Source organism: Sapajus apella, unplaced genomic scaffold (genome assembly GCF_009761245.1).
Source record: "Sapajus apella isolate SASKATOON/1434 unplaced genomic scaffold, GSC_monkey_1.0 scaffold68, whole genome shotgun sequence".
NCBI lineage: Eukaryota > Metazoa > Chordata > Mammalia > Primates > Cebidae > Sapajus > Sapajus apella.
Window position 1 is genome coordinate 3571641 of NW_022437008.1, and position 12064 is coordinate 3583704.

Sequence of the window (12064 nt, forward strand, 5' to 3'; positions counted from 1 at the left end):
GGTCTTGTCTTCCCTGGATGGCACACGCCCCTCCTGTGGCCCTGAGGGCAGTGCTTTAAGATGTGGGCTACAGTCTACAGTGGAGCATCAAGATCAGTTCAGAGGGTTGTAGCCAGAAGTTTTAAAAAGTGAAACAGAGTAAAAAAAAAAAAAATCAGAGTTCACAGGTGGTGAGGCTAAGCGTGGTTTGGTAAAAGTTCATGGGCATTCAGTAATAAGACATTTATTTCATCTTGTGGATTGCATTCAAAAAGTCCTGAAAGGGGCTATTTTCTAGAATGGGACACCTCAGATAGCGTTCTGTGATCATTTTGGTAGGGTTGAAATTAGGAGTCCCATAAAGAAAGCACATGCTGAAATTTATTTTAAAGGGGAAGGCCCCTTTTTATTAAACTTGTACATTTTACTTGCAGGAATGCTAATAAAAAACTTCTGTTTACACTTTTAAAAAACCCACAAATCAGACAAACAAAAGAAACGATTATAACATCACTTTTGTGACGAGAAAAAGGGCCATGGAATTCAACATAAGCAAAGAAAACTCTACCTGGAGAAAAGAAATCTACCAGTGAGGAAACAACTCACGGCTACTGCCAGACCACAGGCCACGCACATGAGGAGGAGCCTCCCTAGAGGACTTCCAAAGCAAACCCACCCCCGCCAGACCAGGAAGAGCTTCCTACCTCCCAGAGAAACAGACCTCAGCCCTAATGATCGCACAAATCCAAGTCAATCGCTCTTAAAAATCGCTTTTAAAAACACACGCACATAGTCTCCCCTCCCTTCCCTGGTCCTCTTGGTGACAGGGCAGTCACAGGACGTATGTGTTCTTCACCAGGTGCTCCTCGTCGTCTCCAGAGCTCCAGATGGTACGCAGGGCCCGCTCCTGGTTCCTCCGCGCCACCCGGATCAGGTAGACCATGGAGGCTCCCAGAAAGAGGATCAGCACCATCACGAACAGCCCCGCCAGAACCACCACTGAGGACGAGAGAGGGCCTCAGGACCGGCCAGGCAAGGGGAGCTGCAGCCAGGGTAGGGCTCACCAAGGGCCTGGGGAATCCAGGTGGGCCCAGGCTGAGGACCAAATGTCCCTTCCCAACACAGAGGTGTACAGAGCTGCAGCTGAAGAGGACGCAGCCTGCCAGAGAAGTCACCAAGGAGATTCCCCCAAAAAGGAGACGCCATGCTATGTGCACACCAGCAGAGTGGCCGTTTGTATTTCTTCTTTTTGAACTAAAAACCCAACTCTCAGGGCTGCATAGGAGCCCCAGGCCAAGAGAGGCACAGGGTGTAAAAAATATTTACCTCCGGCGTGCACACACAAACCCTCAGGGACTTTGTGCACACCCACCCACCCCCCCCCTGACCCGCACTAGAAAAAGATGTGCCTTGCAGGCGGCTGGGATGCTGAGAGCTGCCAACAGAAAGAAGTCAGGGCAGAAGCCAGGCGTATTCAGAGCTGTGCCGGGAGGGGACTCTCACCTTCCCACTGCCTGGCAAATTTAATAGTCTCTGCCCCACTGTGGTCCCACCTGTCAGCACAGATGCTTTTCTTCAGGAGGGGCTCCAGCTAAGGAGCATGACCTCCTGTGGCAGCCTCCCCCATGTGGCTGTGGAGCTGCAGAGTTGGCCCTTCTGGGTCACCCTGCAGACCCAGACTGCTTGCTTCCCTGCCCCATGCCTGGAAACCAGGCTTCACTGCTAGGACAGGGCAGACTCGTGGGCCAGGTCCTGGCTCCTTCACAGACAGGGAAGCAGGTCGAGAAACAGGCCAGACCGGTGTGGCAGGTCTTTTGCGCCAACATTATCACCTGCAACTCTCTTGGTAACACAGGCCAGACTGTGTTGGGAAACGCCCTGGCCCCTGGCCCTCCATCCTGTCACCCATGACCAACTCTTATACCCCATACAGTACAGCAGCGGAGGCTCCCTCCACACCTCAGGCCAGCCTCAGGCCCATGTGCAGCAGTCCCCAAATGCCCAACAGGAAAACCTCGTCCGCAGTAACCAGGGTGGCCTGAGCAGAGCCTGCCTCGTGACTCACTCACTCCAGCCCCAACCATGTACAACACTGGTGTACACTGAACAGTGAGTGGGACAAGCCACCATCCCGCCATTCTCACGCAGAAACATGACTTCCTGCAAATAAGATGTGCCCAATGAAGGACAGTGTAAACCACAACTGGGCAAGGCTGAGCTTGTCAAGGAAGGGAGGAGGCAGGCTGATGGCAGGAGGAGGGTAAGGGGCCACTTACCCTTTGTGCCAAGCGGCAGGGAAGAATCCACCTGCTTGCCTGGAAGAGAACGCACAGTGTGCGGTGAGCTCACAGCCCCCACCCCACAGAGCTGCCCCCGGAGGTCCCTCAGCCAAGGCCTCCACGGGGAGCTCTTTCTGAGGGACTTTCTTCCACCTCTTGTTGGGCTTAGTTGCCACTGTGGAGGGCCCAAAGACAGCATTCCCAAGGCCTTCAGATATGAGGGATGGGGAGATGGATGGGGGTTCTCAAGGATGTGGCTCCTCCGCCAACAGCAGCTTCCTAGGCTGAGGGACCCCAGACTCACGGAAGCAGCGGAGCATGCACGCCTCCTCAGAGAGGTAGCTGTTCTTATTGCCCCGGCACCCTCCATAGATGAAGTTGTTGCACGAGTTCCTCTCCACGTCAAAGTACCAGCGTGGGAAGGCCGCACGGCAAGGTCCAGTGACTGCCTTGGCGGTGCAGTATTCTGGGAGCAAGACAGCCCAAGGAATACAAATGAGCAGGGTATGCAAGGAGGGGAAGCAAACTAGAACGTGAACGTGACTGCGGGGGCTCCTGGCTCCAGCCAATGGAGAAATTTCTGTCTGGTAGAGAAGCCCGTAAATTACCGCCAAGGCCAGTCCAGCCATTCAGACACGCTGCTCCAAGGTCTACATGATGGCTCCGGAGCTGAGACTGCATTACTTTGAAGACTGCTCTCTGCCAGGCCCTGTTCTAGGCCGTTTACATGCAGTGGCTGAGTCTCTATGAGACCTGTGAGGGACCCTTCATTTGACACATGGAAACTCTGAGGCAGGGCGACAGTCATGTGCCCATAGCCGAGCCGCTGGTGAGGGGTGCAGGAACAATGTAGACTCTAAAGCCATGTTCCAGGCTGCACCTCTAAAGCACATCTTCCTGCTGGTGAGGCATCCATGTGGGGCCTGTCACTTTGACCCCAATCTCAGGGGGCTGCCACCACCCAGGGAGGGGGGAGCCCTGCTCTACAACCTCCTCAGTGGAAATCCGCAACTGTCTTTCAAGACCTAACTAACAATTCTCCTACCTCAGCTTCCTGAGTAGGTGGGACTACAGGTTCGTGCCACCACGCCCAGCTAATTTTTTGTATTTTTAGTAGAGACCGGGTTTCACCGTGTTAGCCAGGATGGTCTCAATCTCTTGACCTCATGATCAGCCCAGCCCGGCCTCCCAAAATGCTGGGATTATAGGCATGAGCCACCTCACGTGGCCTCTTTGGAGTTTTACCTTCATAGTTGAACATATCGCTGGAGTGGTCATCAGAGTCCTGCCTTCTGGGAGCTGAAACACAAACATCTGTGTCAGGGAGCCTGGGCCAGACACAGGACACGGGCCTAGCTGGGGCTGGGGCTGGAAGGGCCCGCTGAGGAGTGTGGACACCATGCCTTTAAGAAGGGGTGTGGAGCCCCTTCCATGGGCAGCTGTGCCGTGTCACCCCAGCCATAATGAGCTCGCTTTACACGCACACTGAGAGCAATGGATGAGGCAGCCCAGCCACCACCTCAGGGTTCCTATAGAAACCACGCCCACCACAGCTCCTAATGGGATGAGGAATACAGACTTGATCGCACTTTCTAATACAGTGAGAGGGAAATGTTCCTCTCCAACAGAATGGAAACCAGAGCTGGCATGCAGGGGGCTAGCAGGGAACAAACGGGGAGCCAGGCAGAGCAATGCCAGGACAGGCATGGAACTCCTGGCCTAGCAAAGCTGGAAAGTGGCTACCCTAACGCCCCAGCATTCTGCAAGCCAGCTGCCCAACAGCTGCTGAGCTACAGTGCACTCAGTGCACTCAGAGTCCCATCCTCCAGCGGGGTGCGGTGCAGTCCTCCCCTCCATGGCAGCCTCCCAAAGCCCATGGCCTGGGGACTGCCCCGAGAGTGCATTTGCTACCTGGCAGTGCATCGGGACCACTCACCCCAGGCGCCCGATGCAGTCCTTAAACCATAAAGGAGGAATGGCGCAGCAGCCGCCAGCACTACAAAGCAAGCTAACACATGTCTTGAGATCGTGCACTGCAGTGGCGGGGAGGCGGGGGTGGCAGAGGACAGAGGTCGCTCACAGGGAAGGGGACAGCGACGGCAACAGGGAGCAAAGGAAGCAGAGGAGGCAGAACGGGCAGACAGGCGGACAGGCGGGGAGTGGAGCCAGCACAGCAGCTGAACTGCACAGCAAGGAGGGGCCTAAGCCTCACAAGCAGCAGCCACCTCCAGCCCCTGTCTTCCAGGAGGAGGTACGGGCCAGCCAGGAAGTGCTGCAGGATCCCCGGCCCCTCTGTCAGCTGGACAGTGTAAACTCCCCCAGGTAAGGATACTGGAGCCAGAAGCCGGCAGCCAGGCAGAGCCCCTGGTTTGCCAATTTTGAGTCAACAGAACCACAAGAGGGAAGCCTGTGACAGTTCCCAAATTACAAGTATCCTTTCACAATGACCCACGGTGGCCTCACTCCATCTCGGACTCTTTAAGAACCTACCACTTGGGACAGAGGAATCTGCTGCATTCCTGCTGGTGGCCAGGTCACCCGTGGCATTCTCTGCAAGGGGACAAATAAACAGCACAGTGAGAAAGCACCTCCAAGACTGCTGGTGACAAAGAATGAGCTGGCCCTGTGTGCCTCTCACCACAGCATCCATTTCTCCTTTACATGGGACCTCCAACACGCATGCCAGACCACAACAAGCCCATCACAATTTGGAAATAAGGAACTAAGATTACCTCCTGAAGAGAAAACTTTAAGATGAACTTGCAAAGCAAAGATGTTCAAAGTGATTTTAAAGAGACAGTGACTTGGCCAGGTATAGAGGCTCACACCTGCAATCCTAGCACTTTGGGAGGCTGAGGCAGGAGAATCTCTTGAACCCGGGAGGCAGAGGTTGTGGTGAGCCGAGATGGATGGCATCACTGCACTCCAGCCTGGGTGACAAGAGTGAAACTCTGCCTCAAAAACAAAAAACAAAACAAACAGAAAAAACCCAGTGACTTCCAGAGTCAAATAATCTGCTTAACTGTATCAACTCATCTAACGAATTCAACTGTAATCCTAGTGCTTTGGAAGGCTGAAGGGTCATTGGGGGCCTCACTTGAGGCTAGGAGTTTGAGAACAGCTTGGGCAACATAAAAAGACCTCATCTCTTTAAAGAAAAAAAAAATTTTTAAAGGTTAACATAATAAATTTTACATGGCATTTATTTTATCTCCTACACCTTGTCCAAGACGGAGGGAAGCCTGGCTCCCCTGCGTCCTCAGGACTGGCCTAGCCTGATGCTGTTAAACGGTCACCTGGCAAACCAGCTCCCCTCATTCTGCCTCTCTTTTCATCAAGTGGTCTTCTGGCCATTGGACTAGCGAGTTGCCTGCGTGGACTAAAGGTACAGGCCCAGGGACACGAGTGCCTGCTCCCTGGTTAGCACCAATTCTCATTCTCACTTGCCCTCCCACAGAGCTTGCCTACCTGGGAGAGAATATGCCGGCAAAGGACACCAGGAACTAGTAGCTCTCACAGTTTTTAGCTCTTTACAGACTCACATGGGGGCGCCTCGAGAGACATACATCACATCCAGTCAGATGCCAATATGTGCTTTCCGGACCCACAAGGTGGGGCCCGACTCTAGGGAGACAGCTAACCTGCCTGCTCTCGGCAACACACAGCCACACACGTCCCCTGGCTGATGCTCACTGTCCACAGCCTGAGTTCTCAATACTTCAACTCCCTTCCTGAGGAGATAAGGAATAGCCAGGATGGACACATACATTTGCTAAAGTCAACTCTTGACTGGGACAGCTCAGAAAAGATAGCAAAAAATATTTCTACCAAGTCCTCCTTCATACCGAATCACAGCAGACGATAGAAAAATACAGTAACTGGGTCAGGTACGGTGGCTCACAGCAACAACATCAAGTCATCAAAAAAAAAGTTAGAAATACTTTTATTTTTATTTTTTATTTTTTTTTGGAGACGGAGTTTCGCTCTTGTTACCCAACCCAGGCTGGAGTGCAATGGCGCGATCTCGGCTCACCGCAACCTCCGCCTCCTGGGTTCAAGCAATTCTCCTGCCTCAGCCTCCTGAGTAGCTGGGACTACAGGCACGCGCCACCATGCCCAGCTAATTTTTTGTAGTTTTTAGTAGAGACGGGGTTTCACCATATTGACCAGGATGGTGTCGATCTCTTGACCTCGTGATCCACCCGCCTCGGCCTCCCAAAGTGCTGGGATTACAGGCTTGAGCCACCGCGCCCGGCCCAGAAATATTTTTATTTATGTTTTAATTAAAGACCAGTGTAATTGTTTTTTTTTCCCCCCAGTTAAAGTGAAAATGTTTAGCTGGGCGCGATGGCTCATGCCTGTAATCCCAGCACTTTGGAAGGCAAGCGGATTGCTTGAGCTCAGGAGTTTTAGACCACCTTAGGTAACACAGTGAAACCCCATCTCTGCAAAACATACAAAAATTAGCCAAGTGTGAGAAAGCGTGCCTGTAGTCAGTCCCAGCTACTCGAGAGAATGAAGCACAAGAATTACTTGAACCCAGGAGGCAGAGGTTGCAGTGAGCCGAGATCACTCCACTGTACTCCAGCCTGGATGACAGAGCAAAACTCCATCTCAAAACAAAATAACATAACCCAAATACTCAGGGAATAAGAGGGGCAGCCCTGTTGGAGTGGATCAAAAAGCCTCTGCTCAAGAAGGCAAGGCTACTTCCTCCTCGCTCTGCTCTGAGACTTGCAGTGAGAGGTGGGAGAAAGGAAGCTGGTTCATGCTGGTCCCAGCTCCGGCCTGTCGTCTCACTGCCTCTCTGGGAAGAGGAGGAGGGAGGGTCTGCTGTGAAACCACTGTGCGGCCACCAGGACATTCACACAGTGCCTGTTTCTTCTGCTTTTTAAAACACCACCCAGATTGCACTGTCAAGAACTAATAAAGAGCAGAAGTATCCACATTCCAGTCAATAAATTGTCTCTAAATAGCAAAACCTGGCTGGGCATAGTAGCTCACGCCTGTAATCCCACCCAGCACTTTGGAAGGCCCAAGTGGGAGGATCACGCAAGGCCAGGAGTTCAAGACCAGCCTGGGTAACACAGGGAAATCCTATCTCTACATAAAATTTCACAATGAGCAAGGTGTGATGGCATGTGCCTATAGTCCTAGTTACTCAGGAGGCTGAAGTGGGGGGATCTGCTTGAGCCCAGGAGGTGGAGGCTGCAGTGAGACCCTCTCTAAAAAAAAAAAAAAGCAAAAGCTCCAACTACCACGGTCTTACCTGTGACAGCAGCACATTTCTTGAGACACTCCTCCTTGCTCAGGTGATTATTGCTGTTTCCATCACAGCCCCCATACACAAATAGCTGACAGGATCCATCAGTGACATTGTACCACCACCTAGGCATGGAGGCCCGGCATCTGCCCACCACCTTCGAAGCCAGGCAAAAGTCTGCAACAAAAATCACAAGCCCGTTAGCTTGGCAGGGCAATACTGGCAATGAAGGACCCACACAGACCTATACAAAGATCCCCTTGTGCAGGAGAATCAGAGCCTTGAGTTCCAGCAGTTCCTCTGAGCTGTTTCCCAAACCCAGGTCACCAACAGACCTACTCAGTGCTTCCTTCCTTGTACAGGAAAGAAACACATCACCCAACAACAAAGACACCAACCCACCCACTGAACTGTATTTCAGTTGTGTTTTGTCCCCTGTTCACATTATTGAAGACGTGCACATCCAGTGTAGAAACATGACTTTATTTATTTATTTTGGAGACAGAGTCTCACTCCATCACCCAGGCTAGAATGGCTCAATCTTAGCTCACTGCAACTTCTGCCTCCTGGGTTCAAATGATTCTTGTGCCTCAGCCTCCCGAGTAACTGGGACTACAGGCATACGCCACCATGCTGGGCTAATTTTTTTTGTACTTTTAGTACAGACGGGGTTTCACCATGTTGCCCAGGCTGGTCTTCAACTCCTGAGCTCAGGCAATCTGCTCGCCTTGGCATCTCAAAATACTGGGATTATGGGCATGAGCCACCGTGCTCAACAGAAACATGACTTTTAAAGGCAAAAAAAACCAAACAGAAACAAAAACAGACTCTAGGACTCTTCTGGATGCTGCCCCATCCCACAGGGCCAAAGGGAGCTTAGTGCTGAAAGGTTAGAGCCGGAGAAGTGAGGCTGGGAAGGAGGGGTGCTGTCAGCGCCCTTGAAAGTCCTCACGTGCACACTTTTCCTAACCTTTCCTGTCCACTCTCTGCCCAGGCAGGCCACGGGACACTGAAGTTGCTGAAAGAGCCTCAGAAAGAAGCTTCTTTTTTCTTTTTTAATTTTTGTTCTCTTTTTTAGCTCTGACACAGGTCAGAAGAAAGAAGCTTCTTAACTCTAGTGGCTGCAGCCCAGCCCGTGGCTCCAAAGATAACACAGGTCCTAGCCCTGCACCAGGGCTTGTTATAGCTCCTGTCTGGGCACACCAAAATGGGTCTGGGTTTCAAGGCGCCCTCAAATCTGGCCCTACTTTAGTAAAAGGGAAACAAAAGCCAGAAACATTTCTCGCAAAAGGTCATACTCTATTTTAAGAGAGAGAGAGAAACAATTGCTAGAAGCATCACCTGCACCAAAATAAGCCTTTCCACTGGAAGGATGGGAAGCAACCTGAAAAGAGTGAATGGCCTGGCTGCGTGGCTCTGAGTCTGCCCCTGTATCACGGTGTCACCCGCCCTGACCCTGGGCTCCACCCGCCGCTGCCTGCTCAGCACAAGGGCATTCCAACCTGTGCAGAGCCTGGCACAGGCTGCTTGATAAACATGTCTCAAACAATAGCATCCCAGAGCTGAATGCTTGCTTAGATATCATTTACTCCTCGCTAGTTGTTTTCATGTTTGTTAGGTTTATTTCACCCACTGGGGACATATCTTCTGTTGTGTCTCCCAAAATATGTCACAGTGATGGGCATGAAACCAGATGTTCCACAGAACACTAATCAACAGATAAAAAAGGTTGGTACTGTGCAAAACACACACACACATATGCCTCCAAGGAAATCCCACAGACACCAACAAATCACACGCAAGTAGCACAGCAGAAAAAGCATTCTGAAGCAGGAATTCCCTATCATTTGAAGAAAGCTAACCATGAAAAGTCACCCGTTAGAAAGTACCTTATCTAGATACTTCATATGAATGAAAGTGTACAGTATGTCCATAAAAGGCAAATCAATAGACACAGGAAGTAGATGAGTGGTTGCCAGGTACCGGGGGTGGGAATGGGGAGTGACGGGTACAGGGATCTTTAGGGGATAATGAAAATGTTCTAAAATTGGATTGTGGCAATAGCTGCACAGCTTTGTAGAAGGTGCTAAACATCCTTGGATGATATGAGTGATTTTATGATGTACAATTTTTTTTTTTTTTTTTGAGACAGAGTTTCACTCTTGTTGCCCAGGCTGGAGTGCAATGGTGTGATTTCGGCTCACTGCAACCTTCACCTTCTGGGTTCAAGCAATTCTCCTGCCATAGCCTCCTGAATAGCTGGGATTACAGGCGTGTGCCACCATACCCATCTGATTTTTATATTTTTAGTAGAGACAGGGTTTCACCATGTTGGCCAGGCTGGTGTTTAACTCCTGACCTCAGGTGATCTGCCCGCCTCGGCTTCCCAAAGTGCTGGGATTACAGTCGTGAGCCACCATGCCTGGCCTATGTAATTGTTTTTGAGATAGGGTCTTCCTCTGTCATCCAAGCTGGGATGCAGTGGCAGGACCATGGGTCACTAAAGCCTTGCCTCCTAGGCTCAAGTGATCCTCCCACCTCAGCCTCCTGAGTAGCTGGGATTACAGGTGGGGGAAAAAAAGAAAGTTTTTTTTTTTTTTTTTTTTAAATAGGGGCACCTTTTGTCCATTACACATCAACCAGAACCAGCCGGGTGTACACCTGGAGCAGGTACAATATGCCAAAGGTCACAAAACACACAATCAACAAAGCCCAGAGAAAACAGCAGGAGGAGGTACTCTGGTGTGTGACTCAGCCCAGCCCAATGCTGGAAGCAACACTGCCACCAACAAGATGAGATGAAGAGGAACCACCTGGGACCCAGTTACGATCCAAAGCTGAAAACAGCATCAAGGTCGGAGCACCCAATGGCTGCTGAGGCATCAGCAGCCTCCCTGCTGCCCTGGCAGACACTGGTTGCTTTGTGTCCTAGCTTCCGAGCAGTGTCAGACACAGCCTTTGTCCACAATAAACTTGAGAGGGCAACTGTACACCTTAAATGGGCGAATTGTATGAAATGTGAATTACACCTCAAAACAAAAACCAATAACCTGAGGGAAGGCCCAACAACACAGGGCAGCCAGACAGGAACCACCAGACACCATACCCAAGAATGAAGCAGGGTGACCCACAGTGTCACGGCAGGAATTTGGTAACTTTTATAAGCAAGGGTGCCAGGTACACGTGGCATGTGCAGACGCCTGAGAGTGTGTAGAAGGAGAAAAAATGTCTATCGAGGGATGGATGGCAGTTGCCTTGGTGAATTCAACCCTGCCCAGAACCTGGCCATCATCTTTATAGGCGCAGACATGCACTCTTGCCAAGGCCCTGGTGCTGAGGAGACACAGGAGCACTGGCCCCAGCTAACAGCACACGGGATACATGAGACCACAGCAGCAGGTGATGAATTTACAGTGAGAACATCAGCGCATTCTGTCAAGCAGGCTGTATGCTGATGTGAGCCAGCAAACCATCTTGGAAAGCAAGTGTCAATGGAACAGGATGCTTGGAGTCAGAATAAAGTTAGTTTACTGTACAATTCCTAAGAACATTCTCACCACCGGGATCTCTCGAGCAGACCAAATGCTCACAGTAACTGCAATAACTGGCAATAACCGCACAGCTCTGTAGAAGGTGCAAAAAAACCTTGAATGGCTCAGGCCAGCTCTTCCAGATCACAGTCACAATCTGTCCCTGAGACACTTCCTTTTTTTTTTTTTTTTTTTTTTGAGATGGAGCTTCACTCTTATTGCCCAGGCTGGAGTGCAATGGCACAATCTGGGCTCACTGCAACCTCCACCTCCTGGGTTAAAGCAATTCTCCTGCCTCAGCCTCCTAAGTAGCTGGGATTACAGGCGCCCACCATCACACCCAGCTAATTTTTATTTTTTTAGTAGAGATGGGGTTTCGCCATGTTGGCCAGGCTGGTCTCAAACTCCTGACCTCAGGTGATCTACACACCTCGGCCTCCCAAAGTGCTGGGATTAAGGGTGTGAGCCACTGCACCTGGTTGACACTTCCTTTCTGGGTTGCTGCTATGGGCCAGCGCCTCTTCTAGCCTGGACACTTTCTGTCGACACGCCGGGGTCTTCATGACAAGTCTTGTGAGCCTGGGAAGCCATTCCATGTCTAGACAGCTACTCACAACTGCTCTAAATATCACACGTTGACTCAGTAGTTTAAGTTTCAGAAAACAGCCTTATTTTCAGGTTCCTTGGGTAAAGTAGGCAGGACAGACAGAATTTCACTGTTGTCCCAGGAGAATTCAGAAATGTCTCTTTATGGCCACAGTGGCTCACGCCTGTAATCCCAACACTTTGAGAGGCTGAGGCAGGCAGATCACCTGAGGTCAAGAGTTTGAGACCAGCCTGGCCAACATGGTGAAACCCCGACCCTACTAAAAATACAAAAATTAGCCGGGCGTGGTGGCACGTCCCTGTAGTCCCAGCTACTCGGGAGGCTGAGGCAGGACAATCACTTGTGCCTGGGAGGCAGACGTTGCAGTCAGCCAAGATTGCACCACTGCACTCCAGCCTGGGCAACA

General features: G+C 51.1%; 1 protein-coding gene across 4 annotated transcripts in view; it reads right to left on the reverse strand.

The window, feature by feature from the left end:
* Window positions 1-342: 342 nt before the first annotated feature.
* Window positions 343-12064, reverse strand: part of SPINT2 (serine peptidase inhibitor, Kunitz type 2) — a 36862-nt gene continuing 25140 nt past the window's right edge. Inside the window, exons 2-7 of one of the 4 annotated variants that reach the window (XM_032248922.1) lie at window positions 7528-7698; window positions 4749-4808; window positions 3504-3557; window positions 2563-2724; window positions 2256-2294; window positions 343-975 (exon numbers count right to left, since the gene is read on the reverse strand). In XM_032248922.1, the coding sequence (XP_032104813.1) occupies window positions 812-975; window positions 2256-2294; window positions 2563-2724; window positions 3504-3557; window positions 4749-4808; window positions 7528-7698 (650 nt within the window). In that variant the 3' untranslated portion in view covers window positions 343-811. Of the gene's footprint in view, window positions 979-2255; window positions 2295-2562; window positions 2725-3503; window positions 3558-4748; window positions 4809-7527; window positions 7699-12064 lie in introns of all 4 variants that reach the window. The other 3 variants (XM_032248921.1, XM_032248923.1, XM_032248924.1) reach the window with 3 other exon arrangements.